Source organism: Dromaius novaehollandiae, chromosome 10 (assembly GCF_036370855.1).
Source record: "Dromaius novaehollandiae isolate bDroNov1 chromosome 10, bDroNov1.hap1, whole genome shotgun sequence".
In the NCBI taxonomy this organism is placed as follows: Eukaryota; Metazoa; Chordata; class Aves; order Casuariiformes; family Dromaiidae; genus Dromaius; species Dromaius novaehollandiae.
In genome coordinates, this window is record NC_088107.1 from 13,922,052 (window position 1) to 13,939,780 (window position 17,729).

The 17,729-nt window shown below is 35.5% G+C and overlaps 1 protein-coding gene across 3 annotated transcripts in view; it reads left to right on the plus strand.

The window, feature by feature from the left end:
- DMXL2 (Dmx like 2) overlaps nucleotides 1-17,729 on the plus strand; it is a 60,852-nt gene that overhangs the window by 36,569 nt on the left and 6,554 nt on the right. For 2 of the 3 annotated variants that reach the window (XM_064517352.1, XM_026097037.2), the window contains 17 exons: nucleotides 572-836; nucleotides 1,590-2,686; nucleotides 3,783-3,974; nucleotides 5,635-5,711; nucleotides 6,410-6,540; nucleotides 7,251-7,499; nucleotides 10,345-10,526; nucleotides 10,873-11,003; nucleotides 12,056-12,141; nucleotides 12,258-12,459; nucleotides 13,530-13,647; nucleotides 14,441-14,503; nucleotides 14,901-14,987; nucleotides 15,077-15,198; nucleotides 15,975-16,113; nucleotides 16,712-16,772; nucleotides 16,859-16,986. In XM_064517352.1, coding sequence (XP_064373422.1) covers nucleotides 572-836; nucleotides 1,590-2,686; nucleotides 3,783-3,974; nucleotides 5,635-5,711; nucleotides 6,410-6,540; nucleotides 7,251-7,499; nucleotides 10,345-10,526; nucleotides 10,873-11,003; nucleotides 12,056-12,141; nucleotides 12,258-12,459; nucleotides 13,530-13,647; nucleotides 14,441-14,503; nucleotides 14,901-14,987; nucleotides 15,077-15,198; nucleotides 15,975-16,113; nucleotides 16,712-16,772; nucleotides 16,859-16,986 — 3,330 coding nt within the window. The remainder of the gene's footprint in view (nucleotides 1-571; nucleotides 837-1,589; nucleotides 2,687-3,782; nucleotides 3,975-5,634; nucleotides 5,712-6,409; nucleotides 6,541-7,250; nucleotides 7,500-10,344; nucleotides 10,527-10,872; nucleotides 11,004-12,055; nucleotides 12,142-12,257; nucleotides 12,460-13,529; nucleotides 13,648-14,440; nucleotides 14,504-14,900; nucleotides 14,988-15,076; nucleotides 15,199-15,974; nucleotides 16,114-16,711; nucleotides 16,773-16,858; nucleotides 16,987-17,729) is intronic. The other variant, XM_064517353.1, reaches the window with a different exon arrangement.

Genomic DNA, 17,729 nt, shown 5'->3' on the forward strand with positions numbered 1-17,729 from the left:
CCCTAGGATCCCTTAAGTGGAGCTGTGATGTTGCAGGCCACCAGAGAGGTGAGAGTTGCAGACAGGATCATAATATAGGCAGTACATCTCAGGAGAGAACTGGAATTCAGAGAGCCTTTACTTATCCTGCCTATTGTATCCAGTATGTTAGTCTTTACCTGAGAATATACTTTTTTCTTTGACATGTAGCTCTGCACCTAAGTCAGCATGAAGAAAATCTTATCAGTGATAATGTTAAAGTTGGAAGCATATGTTTATTCCATTAGGTAAACATATTTATTGCTGGCACATTAATTGTTGTCATGCTGTTGTACTGCTGTGGTCACCATAATTCCTGAAATAGAAGGTAGTACACCTCTTTCCAAACACAAAGGAGAAATACAAATCCATAGATCTGAAAGAAAATTAGATCCATATTTGTGACCCAAAGATCAATATATATTTTAAGGATCAGAGATGAAAAAAATTATCTGTACTATAAAGATGTATTGTTATTCACTTCATTCTTTTAGTAGTTTTAAAGAACTACCTTACCTGAATTAAGGAACCTTTTCCCCACTTATTATCCTAGGTATGCCTTGAGAAAATGGAAGACATCCAGTTGGCTATGGTTATTGCTCGTTTATATGAATCGGAGTTTGAAACCTCGGTCACATACACCTCCATTCTTTATGAAAAGATTTTAGGTTGCCATAAGGATGGAACTGGCTTCAGCTGTACTAAATTGCATTCTGATCCTTTTCTGAGAAGCATTGCATATTGGATAATGAAAGATTACACTAGAGCTCTCGACACTTTATTGGAACAAACCCCTAAAGATGATGATGAAAACCCAGGTAAGGAGAATACTGGTCTGATGGAACAAACTCATTAAAACAAAGTAGAGAAGGGGAAATAGTTTCTGCACCCGCATGCAGTCCCTTCCCTTGAGATGCCATTTGGTTGAAATCATTAATTGGCTTAGGTACTGGCCCACTCAATGTCTTCTTCCAAAAAGAATTTTTCCACCTTTTTTCCATGGGTTTTCCCCTCACCACCTGCACCCCCCACCCTGTAAGTACTGAACTTAGTCCTGCTGTCAAATCACCTTTGGATGGCCTTTCTTACTTGTTACTTCCCCATGATACCTCTCCACTACTGATGCTGGTTAGTCTTTATTCCAGTGGACTCCACTGTGCAATAAGCCCATGGAGTCTGCTCCCGGGACTGGCAGTGTTCCAGCAAGGCTCCAGCCTTTCGGGATAAGTGTTAAGTGACAGAGAGGTGGCTACGTAGATTGCTGTAGCAGTTACCCTCTACTGGGGAAATCCCCACCTGCTGAATGCCTCAGCTTGTTTCTAGACTTAGCCGAGTAGAATATCACAGTGAGGCAAATGCGAGAATTTCATATCTTTCTACTCATCCAGCTTATATCTTTAGTCTTTTTTTGTGGGGAATGAATGATTCTTTTGTTTGGGCAACTAGATCCAAAACTCTCTTTTTTGTGTGTGTGTTTTGACAAATTTTTGTAATGCAGAAAATACTGCAAAACAAAATAATGGCCATTTTAGAGACATTTCAATAGATGTCATATCTGTTTAATTCCTTAGTTATTGTCAAGTCATGCAATCCTGTGGTATTCAGTTTCTACAATTATCTTCGGACCCACCCTTTGCTCATCCGAAGATACTTCAGCTCACCAGAAGCGACTTTAGCCACCTTAGGTCTAAAAACTGAGAAAAGCTTTGTGGATAAAATTAATCTTATAGAAAGAAAATTATTCTTCACTACTGCAAATGCTCATTTTAAAGTGGGCTGTCCTGTCTTAGCTCTTGAAGTTCTTTCCAAAATTCCAAAAGTAAGGAAAAAGTCTACTGTAGCTACAGAGAAAGAGCCATCTAGTCCTCCAACACAGGCTGGCGTTTTGGATTCCAAAGCCCTAAGGGATGGTGCCAGAAGTGGTGATATAGACTGGTCAAAGCCAATTTCAACTTCCTTTGCTTCGGAGAATACTATCGAATCTTCAGCACAATTTGACTGGAGTCAACCTGCAGTAAAGTTTGATGATGAACCTCTCACTCTCGACTGGGGTGAAGACAAAAATGGGTCAGAGGAAGAGGATGTTGGTATAATGATGAAAAAATCAAAATCTGATTCTGAGAATGGAGAACAAGATGGAAAAAAAAGCTCAGACACTGACGTCCCACAGGCACCACAGGAGGAGATTTCTGATGCAGGAGATACGGAAGTTGATGTTATTGCTGAACAACTGAAGTTCAGAGCCTGTTTGAAGATCCTGATGACTGAGCTGAGAACTTTGGCTACAGGTTATGAAGTAGATGGAGGAAAACTCAGATTTCAGCTGTACAACTGGCTTGAAAAAGAGATTGCTGCTATGCATGAAATATGCAACCATGAAGCTGGTGGCAAAGACTATTGTCAAACATATACCAAAGTAAATGGGGATCTACTTGATCATGAAGATATTGTGGATAAGCCAGACATTGGTTCATACGAACGGCACCAGATAGAAAGACGTAGGTTACAAGCAAAGCGAGAACATGCTGAAAGGCGAAAGTGGTGGCTGCAGAAGAATCAAGCTCTTCTAAGAGTTTTTCTAAGTTATTGTAGTCTTCATGGGGCACAAGGTGGTGGTTTAGCATCTGTAAGAATGGAGCTGAAATTTTTGCTGCAAGAGTCACAGCAGGTAATACAACTTCAAATAATTTCCCTTCAGTTGAATCTGAAAGTTCTGGGCTGTGGATTTTGTCAAATGCTTGAGTTTGGGCCTAGATAGATGCCTATTACATTCTGCAAGCCTAACTGTCAAGATTATTTTAACATTCTTGAAACAACAGCTTACTTTTTGATTGGGCTGCTTTTCCAGATCCTGACCATTTGGTTTTTAAGAATTCATTGTACCACGTTCAGGATTAGGCTACCTAATCCTGAATGCCATGTATAGCCTAATAGGCTGTGGAATAGAAATATTGTTGTTTATATACTAGTTGCAGCACTATTTACATGTGTTAAATGAAATTATAGTTTTGAAAAAAATCTACTATTTAGCATCTAATCCATAGTGTGGCCAAATCTCATTCTCTACACCTCAGCAAATCATGCAAGGGAGCTACAAGGAATGGCACCTCAGTTATAAGGTTCAACAAATAATACCAAGTCAGACAGTGTAGTGCTCTTTGTTACTGTATTATGACATTTTCTATTTTTATTTCATACCGAAGGAGATACTTTTCAGCAAATCTTAGGGACTGTTATCTGAGCTAAAGCAGATATTGTTTGATATTGTGCAAGTCATTCAGCTTGCTCTAGTTTCAGGGTTTTTGCATTCAAAACAGGAGCAGTATTGACTATTTTTATTGTGTTAGGCTTAGCCCATTACTTTAAGAGGGGAAAAGTTGCTGTTCTTCTCCAGTTGAGAAACTCGGATTACTGCAGATGTGACTGTTGTTATTAAACTCAGACCAGTGAGCATTATGTCAAAAAATAGTGTACTTTCAGATACTGCTTCTTAATAGCCAATCCCAACACTTACTAATGAAATGCATAAAAATACTTTTCCTGCACTAAACCAAAAGTATTCCAGAAGACTTTGCTATCAGGTCTGATCTATGTCATTACAGTAAATAAGAACTTACTTTTGACATCAGTCACTGTAGTGTACTGAGTAGATAGCAATGAAAGAAGATAAACCTGGAAAATAAATAATATGTAAAATGAGCATTTTTATTCTTTTTTTTCCTCTCAAACCAATCATCTTAAATACAGTCTCTTTTTTTAAACAGGAAACTACTGTAAAACAGCTTCAGTCTCCACTTCCATTGCCCACAACACTACCGTTGCTTTCTGCGAGCATAGCGTCAACAAAAACTGTGATAGCTAATCCTGTGCTGTATTTAAACAACCACATCCATGATATTCTTTACACTATTGTGCAGATGAAATCACCACCACATCCTAATATTGAAGATGTAAAGGTAATGAAAACAGTTCTCAGGAAATACTAAATGATTATTTATAAAATGGAGAGAGAGCGTGCAAAAATGTGGTGCTTGGTTAAGTTTTTGACATTCATTCTTTCACAACACTCTTTCTCCTTAAAGTCTGGAGAAATTAAAATGCTGATTCCAGTTTCCTTTCTAACCTCTGTTGGAATCTGGTTGGTTCCATTTCATCCAAACTCTGGTCAGTCATTCTCAGGAAACTATTCCAAATTTGGATGTGTACTAAAACACTGAATTCTTGCTCTTGAAACAACAAGATCATATAACTAATTATCAACATTCTGGCCAAGTCCTGTAGGGATATTAATGAAAGAAACTAGAGGTGGGAAGCTGTAAGGTGAGTTACAGCCTTCTGTTAATATAGATGCTATAAACCTTACCTCAGCTTCTCTGCTGGTGCAAATTTCTTCAAGTCTCTTGATTTTCATGGAGTTGTGGTGAATTGCTTTGTCTGGCTCCATACCTTGAGGTGAATAAATTCTGGTCAGATTCAGCAAATAGAGGTGAGGGGAAAGCGAAAGAGCCTGAGACCATGCCACAGTTAATTAGTAAGAAGCCAAATCATTATCTTGTAGATTTTAGATCAGTATTCTTATTCATTAGGTTAATATGATTTTTTATTGACTAAATCAAACTAGGAAAAAATAGGAAACTAAATGGGTTGTCATATTGCAAGGCAGTTATAAAAATAATTTCTAAAACTGTAGTCCAAGTTCATTTACTTCTCATTTTATCTCTTGCATCAATTGACTTCTTTTTCATCCTGCATTATGCTACAGAAAGAACTCATGCTACTCTAAGAATTCATCCTGCACATGTATTTTCTTTTAAAAATGAATTGAGAAAGAAGACCTGACACTTTCCTAATCACAAATGAACTATTTAGATAATTCACTTCTTTAATATGAGATCTAGCATCCTACCGATTAAGTGGAAGGATGGTAGGGAAAGATGAAAATGAACAAAGGGTAGGTTAAAAATATCTAAATTTTTAACAGTTTTGCAGTACCATTTTCTTCCATTGGAATCCAATAAATCCCTGCATTTCTTCTGCTGTGTAGGAGTTGGAGTATTTCTGTTTCATTGCAAGGCCACTAGAGGCTAATGTATTATTCTTGTTGCTGGCAGACTCCTGGATAATTACGAGCATATAACTGAAGTGAAAAAGAGATTATAGATACTACAATCATATAATGGTTGTGCAAACTTTTGTATTTTATGTAGACTGAGCAACTACTACTACACTGAGCTACTATGTCATATAATATAGCTTCGGAGAACTGTTCTGACTGTGGAAATCATCTTCATACCAGAAAATATTTAATCACTTCTTCAGTGATACATTGTGACAGTTCTGTATTAGAATAAATGTAATTATCATGACATAATATTAGAATATGTATGTTTAGATAGAAGGTTCCGATTGCAATCTGAAATAATCTACGTCAAGCGGCTGTGATTTCAAAATGTTGTATTGTAACCACTAAATTAACTTTCAGTTATCATTTCCTGGACTTGGTTTAAAACCACCTAGTAGGACATTCTTGCATGATTGATTTCCAATGCTGTTTAGAGAAAATCATGATTTACACACCTTTTATGTAAAACTTAATATTGGCTGTTTTTACTTTAGGTGTACACACTTCATTCTTTAGCAGCTTCACTTTCTGCATCCATTTATCAAGCTCTGTGTGACAGCCACAGTTACAGGTAAAAATGAAAGTTTTCTTACAGTTCTACATTTGTAGTATACTTTGTTTCCAAAATGGAAACTTCATGTCTGTGTCTAAAAAAGGGATTAAATCTCTGTATATGGGTATAGATACCTATACAGTTTACACATTGCTAGCTTTGATATGCTAAATCAATTTTACACAGATAAAATAACACCAACTTATTCAGATTCTTTCAATAAATAAATAGGAAAATCTGTTGTCACTCTTAAGATGCTTCTGAAAGAACATCTGAAAGCTGTTTCCCACAACACAGCCATTGCTGTATAGGGATGCAAGGGAAACATTTGTGCCTAACTCAACTCAGGTTTCAGAGAGTTTATATTCCAAACTGTAACTGGAAGGGAATGCTGTGAAACAGAAAAATATTCTGAAGAATAAGTTATTTTATTAAAATTTTTGAAAAAGATTTTTGTATATCTAGAGATATGCACCTAACATACTATGACTGTTAATGTTGCGTGGAGACACTTCAAGTTTTAACTAAAAATTTGGGAGGCTTATATTGTAAAGTTACCATACACTTAATCTTCTAAAACCTTACTACATGCTTTATAGAAAGAATTTTAAATGTTGGAGATTTTCTGATCAAAATGGAAAGAATTTATTAAATATATACTTTACAAGAATATTCTAAAATCCTTTCTCATCAGAAAAAAAATGATTTGTATTTAGCAGTCAAACAGAAGCAAATCAGTTCACTGGAATGGTTTATCAGGGACTGCTTTTGAGTGATCGACGCAGACTAAGGACAGAAAGTATTGAAGAGCATGCAACTCCAAACTCATCTCCTGCTCAGTGGCCTGGTGAGACAAAAATAAAGGTTATTTTTAACACCACTGGTCAAGCCCGACATTTCAAAGTTATCTCACTATTCTGTAATATGATTAATAACTTACAGTACAATATGCTGTTAGTCGTTCATCCAAAGATAGATGAAATGATGAATGATCAATGATGGAGGAGTGTTTTGGGTTTATTTCCCAAATGAGTAACAGCCTTTAATGTCTTTGCATAGCAAAAAAATAAACTTAGTATATGACAAACATCTTATTTGCTGAAGAGGTCAGGATTTTCAATATCAACTCTACAGGCTGATTATTTCTCATCCTAAAATAACCTTTTCCTCCAGTCACCCTCACCCCCTAGCAAAGTTATTCCTGTCAGCTGTTCTTACAGTGCTGTCTTATGTATATGTTCTACTATGCATAGCCATTAAAAGGATTATGCTTGATGTTCTAGCATAAATTTAGTATTTTGAGGACAACTCTGGAGACAGTACAGAAGTTTCATAGGCAAACTGAACTGCCAACAGTGTTTGTGGCACTGCCAGACTGAAGAAGGCATTTTTCTTAATTCTTAAAAAAAAAAAAAAAAAAAAAAAAAAATGGTTTGAATAAAAGTATCAAGTGGCTATTAGTATATGTTTAACCTAAAATGTACAGATAAAACATTGCCTTTTCTTCTCCTTTAGTATACATACTCATTTAACCTATGGTTTTTCCTAACCTTGCAGGTGTGAGTTCACTTATAAATCTCTTAAGTTCAGCTCAAGATGAAGATCAACCGAAGTTAAACATCCTACTTTGTGAAGCTGTTGTAGCTGTCTACCTGAGTCTCCTTATACATGCGCTTGCGACCAATTCATGTAATGAACTGTTTCGACTAGCAGCCCATCCTTTGAACAGTCGAATGTGGGCTGCTGTTTTTGGGGGAGGAGTGAAACTTGTTGTAAAACCTCGAAGGCAATCAGAAAATATTCCAGGTACTTAGTTCTCTAAAGGTCGTACTAATAATTTGCATTTTATATCTTTTTGCATCATAGGAGGAAAGATTTCCCTCCCTTTAAAGGCAAAGACTAAATAAGTAGAATTTAAATATCTACTGGCAAGAAAACTAATGCTATATATATTAGAAACTAGAAAAAAAGTTTGTTCTTGTAGTTGTCTTCTTAAGTGGCACCCAGCACATTTTGCATTTGCCATACAAACAGTACAGACATTGACTCAGAAGAGTGCCTTACAATTTGACATTATAATTTAACTATGTCTTTTTACAGCTCCGTTTTTTTTATTCTCCTAATATTTGTTTCAGCACCTCAAGACTGGTGTCTGAGTAACTGTTAGGTTAAAAAACAATATCCAGACTTCATCTTCTCTATGACGGACTGTTCTTATAAAAACCAAGGAATGTTGATGGGGTAGAAAGCTTTTTAAATTGTTTAGATCTCCACTTGGATTGGAGATAGAATTTCATTGGACATCTGCATTTGATTGTTTTCACTCACAACATAGATTACTGGGGGTTCAGGTGTGCATATCATCCCAGATACATGCATTTTTCCTTCCTTTTTTTAAAACAACAGTGAATAATCTCTCAATCTAAGGCAAAACAAAGTGCTCAAACAGCAATATAAAAAACAAAACAGTGGTTAAAAATCAGTCAGTCATCACACCAAGCAGCTGTCAAGTAGCAATGAAATTGCTGCTGACTGTGACACAGGAAATGATGTGGATTGTCAGGTGTACTTCCCAGTATAAATATTTCAGGGTTACTCGTATACACTGTTACTTTCCTTAATATAAGAACTGATTTTACTTTAACTGGTGTTACCTCTTGTAACTCAACTCTGCATTTGACATTAAACCACTGGAGAATTAGATCATTAACGAGTAATTTAAATTCAGATGTTCTGAGTCAAACAAGTATTCTAAGCATCAGTATTTCCTCATTTAACTACTATGGGATGCTTGTTTATAAAGCTTTTCAAGGCTTTCAGTCACTATTTTTAGTGAAAAATAGATAGTATAAATAACAATAAGTTATTCCCTGTATTTTTTCTGTATATGAGATGTGTTATTCTACAACTACTGTAATAACTTAAAGACAATATTTTGTCTTTAGATAAGATTTCACCTGCCACAAGACAGTATAAAATAACTATCTTCTGTCAGCCAAAGCTGGTATTTATGCATTTCTAAGCTCCAACTCAAAACAGCAATTTTCAAAGAAAAATAAGCATGACTTAATATACCGCATGACAAAATGCAGAAGTGGAGATTGAATCCAGGCTCTGGAGACAAAGGAAAGCACAAGCATTTCTCATATGCTTTTTGGAAAACAGAGTAACTAAACTCTTGAATATATCTCTATGGTTTTTGAAATGCATAGTTAGCAAACAGTAGTTCCTGTTGAGGAAGGGGCTGATCCTCAGAATAAGGTGGGGTACAAAGTAATTGGGGAGCTCCTGTTTACTGGTTTTGTAGAAGAGTTACTGCTGCTTTCATCCTTCTCATGCTTCTGATTTTCTTATTAGCAAAATTTTTTTTTCTTTAGAATGGGATTTGCCAGGGATCTTTTCAGGATTGAGTCAAAAGTCAGAGGCTTATAGGCTGATGCCTTTATATAAGGCTCTTAAGTTACAGATATCATTGTTACTCACAATGGACAGACCAAGGGCCCCAGTAATGAGAGGATCGCTTTGTGCCAGGCATTATGCAACAACTATACTGAAAGAGATTCGGGGTCCTCTTCATGTGGCAGCCATACTGAAAATCCTGTCACACAGGCTTTCTAAACAACTATATGCTTGAAACCTTTTATACAAAAATGTCATGCTTCATGTCTAACATATAAAACAAAACAGTAATAAGGCATTATAATGTAAATACTGTTTCTAATCATACTGATTGCTGTCACTGCTGACACTATGACACTATTAACACTGCTCAGTTAACATTCTGAAGTGCACCATTATAAGTCTGTGTAACAGGTATTTGTCATTCGTGGAATATCTTGAAAACTCATTTCAGAATAATCATTTTAGGAATGATTCTGAGTATTATTTTGACAAGGTTAATATGAGTAACTTAGATAAACAGTCATGTCTTCATTTGAGATGTATTCTGTTTTTCTTTAACCTGCAAGCTGCTACAGCTTCTGATGTTTCAGAGGATGGTAATGAAGGTTTGTAAAAATTTGCAGTGTAGATGAATGTTAGTGCCTTTTTTTTTTAATGTTTTAAAATATTTAGCTCCTTTGTAATAAAGTAAGTGTAATCTTCAATGTTGTCTGCCCAGGACAACTTTGAAAACCAAAGTCCATGTTCATATTTTGATAAATATTAAGACATTTCAAATCATAACAGTTTACAATAGACTAAAGTTGGTGTTAAAAAGCCATATCTCTTTATTCAAATTTTCTTCACTATCTTAAGAGTTCCTTAGCTTATACTTTGAGTAAATATTATTACTTGTGCAGTTCACAGTTTAGTGAAATCATATATATTGCTCTTAACTTCTCAACAGAATTTCAGGCCTATGTTGAGAAATTTTTCAGCTAAAAACTTTTTATTTAAAAGCTACATCTCCTGAGAACTTAATCATCTAGATAATAAAATGCATTTCTTGTGATATATCCAACATATACATGCCCAGTTATTAGATTTATCATCTTTAGACTTTTGGTATGATTACACGTACTTCATTTAGACTGGCTTTGGTTTTTTGAGTCAGTAGAAATTAGCAACAATATTAATGATGTTTTTAATTATTTGTATTATAAAACACAGCCATTTGTTTATATCAGCTTTTTAAATGATTTCAATTTAGCACCACCTCTTCCTTCAGAAGAAATGGATAAACATCGTCGTCGGTTTAATATGAGAATGCTAGTGCCAGGAAGACCAGTAAAAGATAGCACTGTACCACCACCTGTGCCTGCAGAAAGACCCTCTTACAAAGAAAAATTTATTCCTCCAGAACTCAGCATGTGGGACTATTTTATGGCAAAGGTATTTAAAATGGAAAATGCAAGTTACTATACATAAAAGCATATTTCTTTTATGTTCAGTTTTAAAGAACAGAAATAACGTCAGAATTTTAAATGTTCTTCATAGTAAGCTGTGGAATATTAGCCTCTTAATAAAAGATTAAAGGCCTACCGGTCCATTATTTAACTTTCAAAATATGTCTCTAGCAAATAATATACACTTTTCCCCCTGCTTTTTGCGTGTTTTAGGGAAACTTGTTTATACGTTATCACTGTCACATATTTTAAATGACAACTAAGGTAAAAGAGTTGAATATTTAAGAGCTCTGAAAACTACTTTTATAGCAAACTTCTATTTTGTATTGCAGCCCTTTCTTCCTTTATCAGACAGTGGTGTTATATATGATTCTGACGAAAGCATTCATAGTGATGAGGAAGAGGATGATGCTTTCCTCTCTGATACACAGATCCAGGAACATAAGGATGCCAATTCTTACAGGTTAGCAGAAAATGCCATTGTTTTAGACTAATCATGTCACATGTTTGCCTTTTCTTCCAAATTAAAGAAAACATGGGGCCTCTGCACTCTCCACAGTTTAAAACAAGTATTTTCAGCACTGTAGATAAATCTATCTATGGCAATAGGATTACGGGGGTGACAAATTCTGATCTCAGTAACAGTTCTCCCATTTACTCATCTGAAAGAATGGGATTAGCAGATGGTCTGGTTTTTTAGGTTTTTTTTTCTTTGCTTGGTTGGTTGGTTTTCTTTTTGTGAGAGAGATGGAGGTTGTTTTGTTAAAAAAATCATCATTAAGACACACAGAACATGAGGTTCCACAATGCCATCTCTAAATTAATGTTCCAGAAGATTCAAGTATGATCTTTACTTTTTGAATGAGATACAGATTAAATAGAACATATGGACAGAAAATGTTGCAAGGTAGAATGAAGTGGATGACCTTAGCATTATAAAAATGGAGAAAGAAAACAGTTTTTATGTGTATTTCATTTCAGATCTCTCTTTAGTCATTACAGCTATATTGTCCTGGATTTGTATTTTTAATATATGTGACACTTTCAGTGGGAAAGCTTCCTGCATGAATGCCAGAGTAGTGGCTTGTCTGTCTTCATTGTGATTTTGTGGAGACTTTCAGCAAGGTTATCAGGTGGCTTCTGCTTAATTCCCAGTTTTGCACAGGCTGCCTTCTCTGTCTGACACATACCCATACCCCCCTACCTGACACACTCTCTTGGGGGATGAGTACGCTTGTATCTGATATGTGCTTTTAGGAGGAAGAGTAGAGTAATCTGGGATTTATAAAAGAGAAAAAGGGATACTATCTGTTCCAGTGAGGAGCCTCAGAGGTGAACTTTCATTTCATAGTTGATATATAAGTATCTTTTGCTACAGCTCTTTTAAACTTAAAAATTGTGAACCATCCATGCGGTTTACCTCATCCGTGTATTTGGTGGGAGTAGAAAAAAAACTGACCTGCAGGTAACTGCAATAATGTTGTGTTAATACAACTAAAACTCTTTTTTATACAGCTGGGCTCTTCTGCATTTGACAATGGTAAAATTAGTTCTGCACAACATTAAGAACTTCTTTCCCATTGCTGGTCTGGAATTCACTGGTAAGTTAAATTCTGCTTTACATTTTAGTTTTCTTTAAAGTAGCTTTCTGACAGATTTTACTTTTAACTTCCATAATTTTGTCTCTGTGCTATACTATATTAATGTTTCTGTTCAGATCTGCCTGTAACATCGCCTTTGGGCATTGCTGTAATAAAAAATTTGGAAAATTGGGAACATATCCTTCAAGAGAGGATGGACCAGTTTGAAGGCCCACCACCAAACTACATCAATACCTATCCCAGTGACCTTGGAGTAGGTGCAGGACCAGCCATTATCCGCAATAAAGCAATGATTGAACCTGAAAATACACCATTCAAGTAAGTACTTTCTCCTAGGAAAAAAAAAATTCCTTGATCATAGGAATACTAATGTGAAACGATACCTAAAGTTAAACAGCTCCATGAAGATTGGCTATATCTTAGTTCTAGCCATTTTCCCACATCTCTCTGTTTCTTCTTATGCAGCTGTCTCCTGTAGCAGCCTTTAGTCATTCTGCTGCACCTTTCAAACTGCAGCAAGAAAGGAAAATAAGAGGGAAAGAGCAAAGCTTGGAGGACTACAACTCAAGGGCAACAGCTGCTGCTGTGGAGATCCTTTTCAGCTGCTTTCTTTTCCTCCAGTAGCAGCTATCTCCCATCTTCTCTTAACCCTATCTCAGCACCAAAAAAGAGGGCTATAATGCACACAGACTTTTGGAACTGGGGGAGGGGGAGAGAAAAGGACTGTAGTCCTTATATAGCCAATCCTCCTCTTTTCCAGTGTGAACAGTCCTTCTGTGTTTTGACCTATGTCATGCTTAAAGGCATCTTTCAATACAGACCTTGAATGATGTTTTCAAACTCAAAAATTATTTGCTTTTCTCCATATACTAAAACAGAATTTTAGTTTTGCTTGCTACATATGACTTACAATTTGCATGGTTAATACTCTGTACGATTTTATTCATATATTCTCACAAATATACATTGCTTCTTTAGAAACATTTGTTTTCAAATTCAAGGCAATGGATTTTATTTGGTTCATGTATGAGGTAACTACATTTTTGAGAAATCCTTTGAATACTGAAAGAAATATGTAAAGAAATTCTTTGGGGCACCACAGATCCAACATAAAAGCAGCTTTAGCAGAGTAAAAATACAGATATAAATGCAAGTCAGTCAGCTGAGTTGTGGTTGATAGTTTTTGGAATTTTGTAACTTTAACATGGACTTAAAAATGCAAGATAAATGTATCCCATGATAGTTGTCTTGAACAGATTAAAACTGAAAATTTGGGGGGAGGGGGTGGAATTTCAACTAAAGTCATTTAGATTCTCTCTCCAGATTTTTTTTGTCCACCTTTAACTGCATTGAAGCCATTTTCTTTTTCTTCCTTCTATTTCATCCAGATCAAAGGATTATTCAGCTCTTCCAGCAAAAAGGCTATGGCATTTTCTTGTGAAGCAAGAACTTTTGCAGGAGACTTTCATAAGATACATATTCACAAAGAAAAGAAAGCAGAGTGAGGTAAACAAAGGAAATAACTACTTTTTATAGAAAACTCAATTATAACTGTTCTTCAGTCTCATCAGTATCTCTCTCTGTTTTTCTTTCCCTTTTTCGTTGGCATTTCACTTTCTTTTCTTTCATTTAACAGTTTTTAAAATCCACATGAATATCTTGTTGTTCACTGAAATATCAGATAAATACTTTTTAGACATCACATATCTTGCCTTACTTTTATGTATTTGAATACTGTCTTAATAAAGAAACTGAATATTTGGGATAATGGTCATAAGTAAGTACTTTTGAGTATTCATAGGTCTTTTTTGGTGTCATATTGACAAAGAAGTTTAAATGAGCTATTACTCTGTGTGTATATGTATATATGCATGAGTAATATATACATATACAAGTAATATTATATAGTAATATATAATATGGGACTTTATAAGTAGTACCAGAGTTACAACTGTAAGGAGTTGTAATTGAAAATTAAAACCAACGCATAAGTACAATGGAAAATAAATATACTATTTAGTATTGTTAAGATTTCCTGTAAGTATGGAGTTTGTGTGTGTATTACTCCTCCATTTATTTACTATTCATACATTTTGTGTTCATCTAGGAAGCATTACATTTTAAGTGAGTTTGTTTAGATTCCTGTCTTAGTTTCCGTGCCTTTTATAAAAGGTTAAAAATACATTTGTCATCATTTACTGACAGAGTGGCCTTTAAAATCTAGTTTGGAATGTTTCATTCTTTTTTTATATTTGTTTGTGCATGTGTTTTGTGTTTGTGACTGTGTGATGTTATGTAGTCTGTAGAAGATCGTGTGGAGCAGGTCAAACAAAACTGCGTAGCAGAAGATCACAAAAACAAGGTAGTATCCCTTCTCCCAAACCTCTAGCACACTCTTAAAAGTTCTGTGGAACTGGCTTTTTCTCTCTCTAACATGACTAACAGAAGCTATATGTTCTGTGTAGTCTGTGTGTGGCAGGCTTTTAATCAGTGAATTAACTTCGGTTGTCCTATAACTGGGATGAATGAACACCTTGTAAATAGTGTTGCACACACAACTTTGTGTTTCTTATGCTCAAACATAACTTTTGGCTTCTAGAACACCAAAGAGTATGAGAAGTCTAAAGTTTAGCTTCCTAAACAATGCTAAGGCCACTGAACTTTTCTTGCATGAATTTTTTATAGATTTTGCAGTCTGTATGTACCACTACAAAAAGCACTTTCATGGTAATTAAAATTTACTGCTAAATGTTTTGTAGGTTGAAGCGGATCTTGGCTACCCAGGAGGAAAAGCAAAAATCATTCACAAAGAGTCAGATATGATCATGGCGTTTGCAGTTAATAAAGTAAGTCACAGCATTATTAGTAAGTATAATAACAAGTGCACTAAGATCTTAATTAAAGTTAGTATAAATTGCCTATTTGTGCTGCATAGGCAAACAACAATGAAATTGTTTTGGCATCTACACATGATGTTCAAGAACTTGATATTTCAGCTCTACTGGCTGCTCAGTCATTTGTATGGATTGGGGAAGAATATGACAGAGAGTCTAAAAGGTAAGTTTGTTTCTTTGTGATTATATTAAGAGTATTGCTTTACCTTGAAGTTGCATATATAACACCTGTAGTGCAAGTGGATCATATATTAAAAAAAGCAATGTTAATTACATACTCTTCTTCAGTAGGTTTCAGATCACTTCACAAAGTAGTGGTGGTGAGGGAATGTAGAGGAGGAACTATCTTTGTATTTCAAATGGAAAACATAGGCTTTGAGAGGTTTGAGTAACTTGGGCATGTCTGTGCTGCACAGTGAAGTACAATCCCATGGTGCCTCAGCTAATAAAGCAAATGACACCTGCATCACTGCACATCGTGGCAGCAGATGTGAACTGAACAGCGCAACGGCCTGAATTATCGTCATCTACATTATTGTGCTAAGAACTGTGAAAGTAGCAGCTCCAGCAAGTGCTCATCTGGGCATCACTGTAACACGCTCTGTTGCGCAGAACAGACACATATAAACACACAGATCAGGAATGCTGGATGCTGTATTGTTTCTCTCCCCATATTTTCAACAACAGGATTCTTCTCAAAAGAGCTCATGTTCTCAACATCTGCCAAGATTAGCATCATCTTTTGAGGTTAAATACTGATAACTTGGAGGATATGGAAACTTTTTGTACAACCTAAGTGCAGGAATTATCCATTATAGTCCTATTATAACCACTTACTCTACCCACTCTCAATAGACTGTTGACAAAAATGAGATAAGCAAACTGTAGTGGTAGCAAAGAAACATTTGTTTAAAGCAGAACACTGCTGTTCTTTTACAGTTCTGATGATATTGACTTTCGTGGTTCTACCACAACACTAACTCAGTCAACTGCACCATCTTTTGGAGTGAATCAGATACAACCATCTTCATCTATGCCATGGTTAGGTAGTGGTCAAACTAGTACTGGAGCTGGTGTGGTAAGTGTTTTATTATGTGCAACTCTGGAGACCGTTACCTTTTTTTGTGCATTTTTTAGCAGAGAGACCTAAAGGGCATGAATTTTCATACTTTTAATTCAGTGTTGACATAAAAGGCCTACAACGACAAAGACGTGACCAAAAATGAGGCCAAAATAAATACTTTCTTGTATCTTAATTATTGTGACATAGAAAATAATGAGACAATGAGCGTTTTTTTCTTTCTTTTGGGAACTTTGAGATAGGACCTGTAGTTTCTTTAAAAAATTAATTCTTTAAATTCTTGCATTGAGATTAAAATCAAAAGCATACATCAGCATGTGCTTAAGTCCTTTTCATTATAATAGAAGATAATATTAGTACTATTGTACTGTAGTATATTACTATAGTACTTTCATATCTAGAAAAGCTGTCCTAAACTGAGGCTTTAATTAGTACACTGCAACTAAAAGTAATTAGATATAAATAATGATATCTTAACAGGCTACTTAACTATGGGGAATACTTGGCAGAGAGCAGCATAAACAAAATTGGGAGTATGTTTGTGTCTTTTTTTTCAAAATTTTATTAATTTTTGTTGTATTTCTTCTATATGAAGCTTATTAAAAGAAATCTGAATAATGTCAAGAGAATGGCTTCACATCCAGTCCATCAGTACTGTAAGTGAATCATGCTTACCAGTGTGGACTCCCTGTTTTTCTCTAAAATTCTACAGTGTTAATTAACATCTCTCTTTTCATCGCAGATCTTACAGGAGCACAAGATGGTAGTGTTCGAATGTTTGAGTGGACAAGGCCACAGCAACTAGTATGCTTCCGGCAGGCTGGGAATGCAAGGGTTACAAGAATGTATTTCAATTCACAAGGCAATAAGGTAAGTGCAATATTAAGGATTTTTCCTTTTGTGTTTTTAAGGAAACATCTGGCTGTGTTTTGACCTCTAAACCAGTTTTAACGAGTGATGCAGAAAACTGTTAAGATGTCCTAGAATAATGGTATAACCAGTATCATAGCATTCATTTTGGCTGTGTATGGAAGCTTTGGCTGTGTATGGAAGAGGTAAGATACTGACCCTTCTCCCTTCCATTCATGCATGTCAGCTTCATGACACTGGTATCTGCAGGATTAATTGATATAAAGCAACGTTATCAGTATTCTGCACTGACTTTACATGTCAATAGAAAGATCTTTTGCATAAAGGATACATTGACTGATCATCATGACTGTCTTTTCTTACCAGTCCATTCTTACTGGAATTATTTATTCCATTCTTAGTCTAAACAATCTCAAAACAACTTATTTTTAAACCAACAGACATATACATTTAACCCCTCTAAAATTTAACTGATCTTGTGTACAGCATAGGAGTATCTAAAGCCTCTTCCTATGAGCATAATAAGGGAAGTCAGTGTGACTAACTCAAAAAACTCATGCCCCCAGGTCATCAGTCTACCAGCCTTTATCACTAAAAAATAAATTTTGAGCATCCCTCAGTATTTATTCCTGTGTCCCATTTGCCCTATTGTCAGACTTCTCAGCATCTCCCCATTCTGAAATCTACGTGTTCCTGGGTGGTAGGCTTTTTAAATCAAAGGTTAAAAGCATTATTGAACTTAC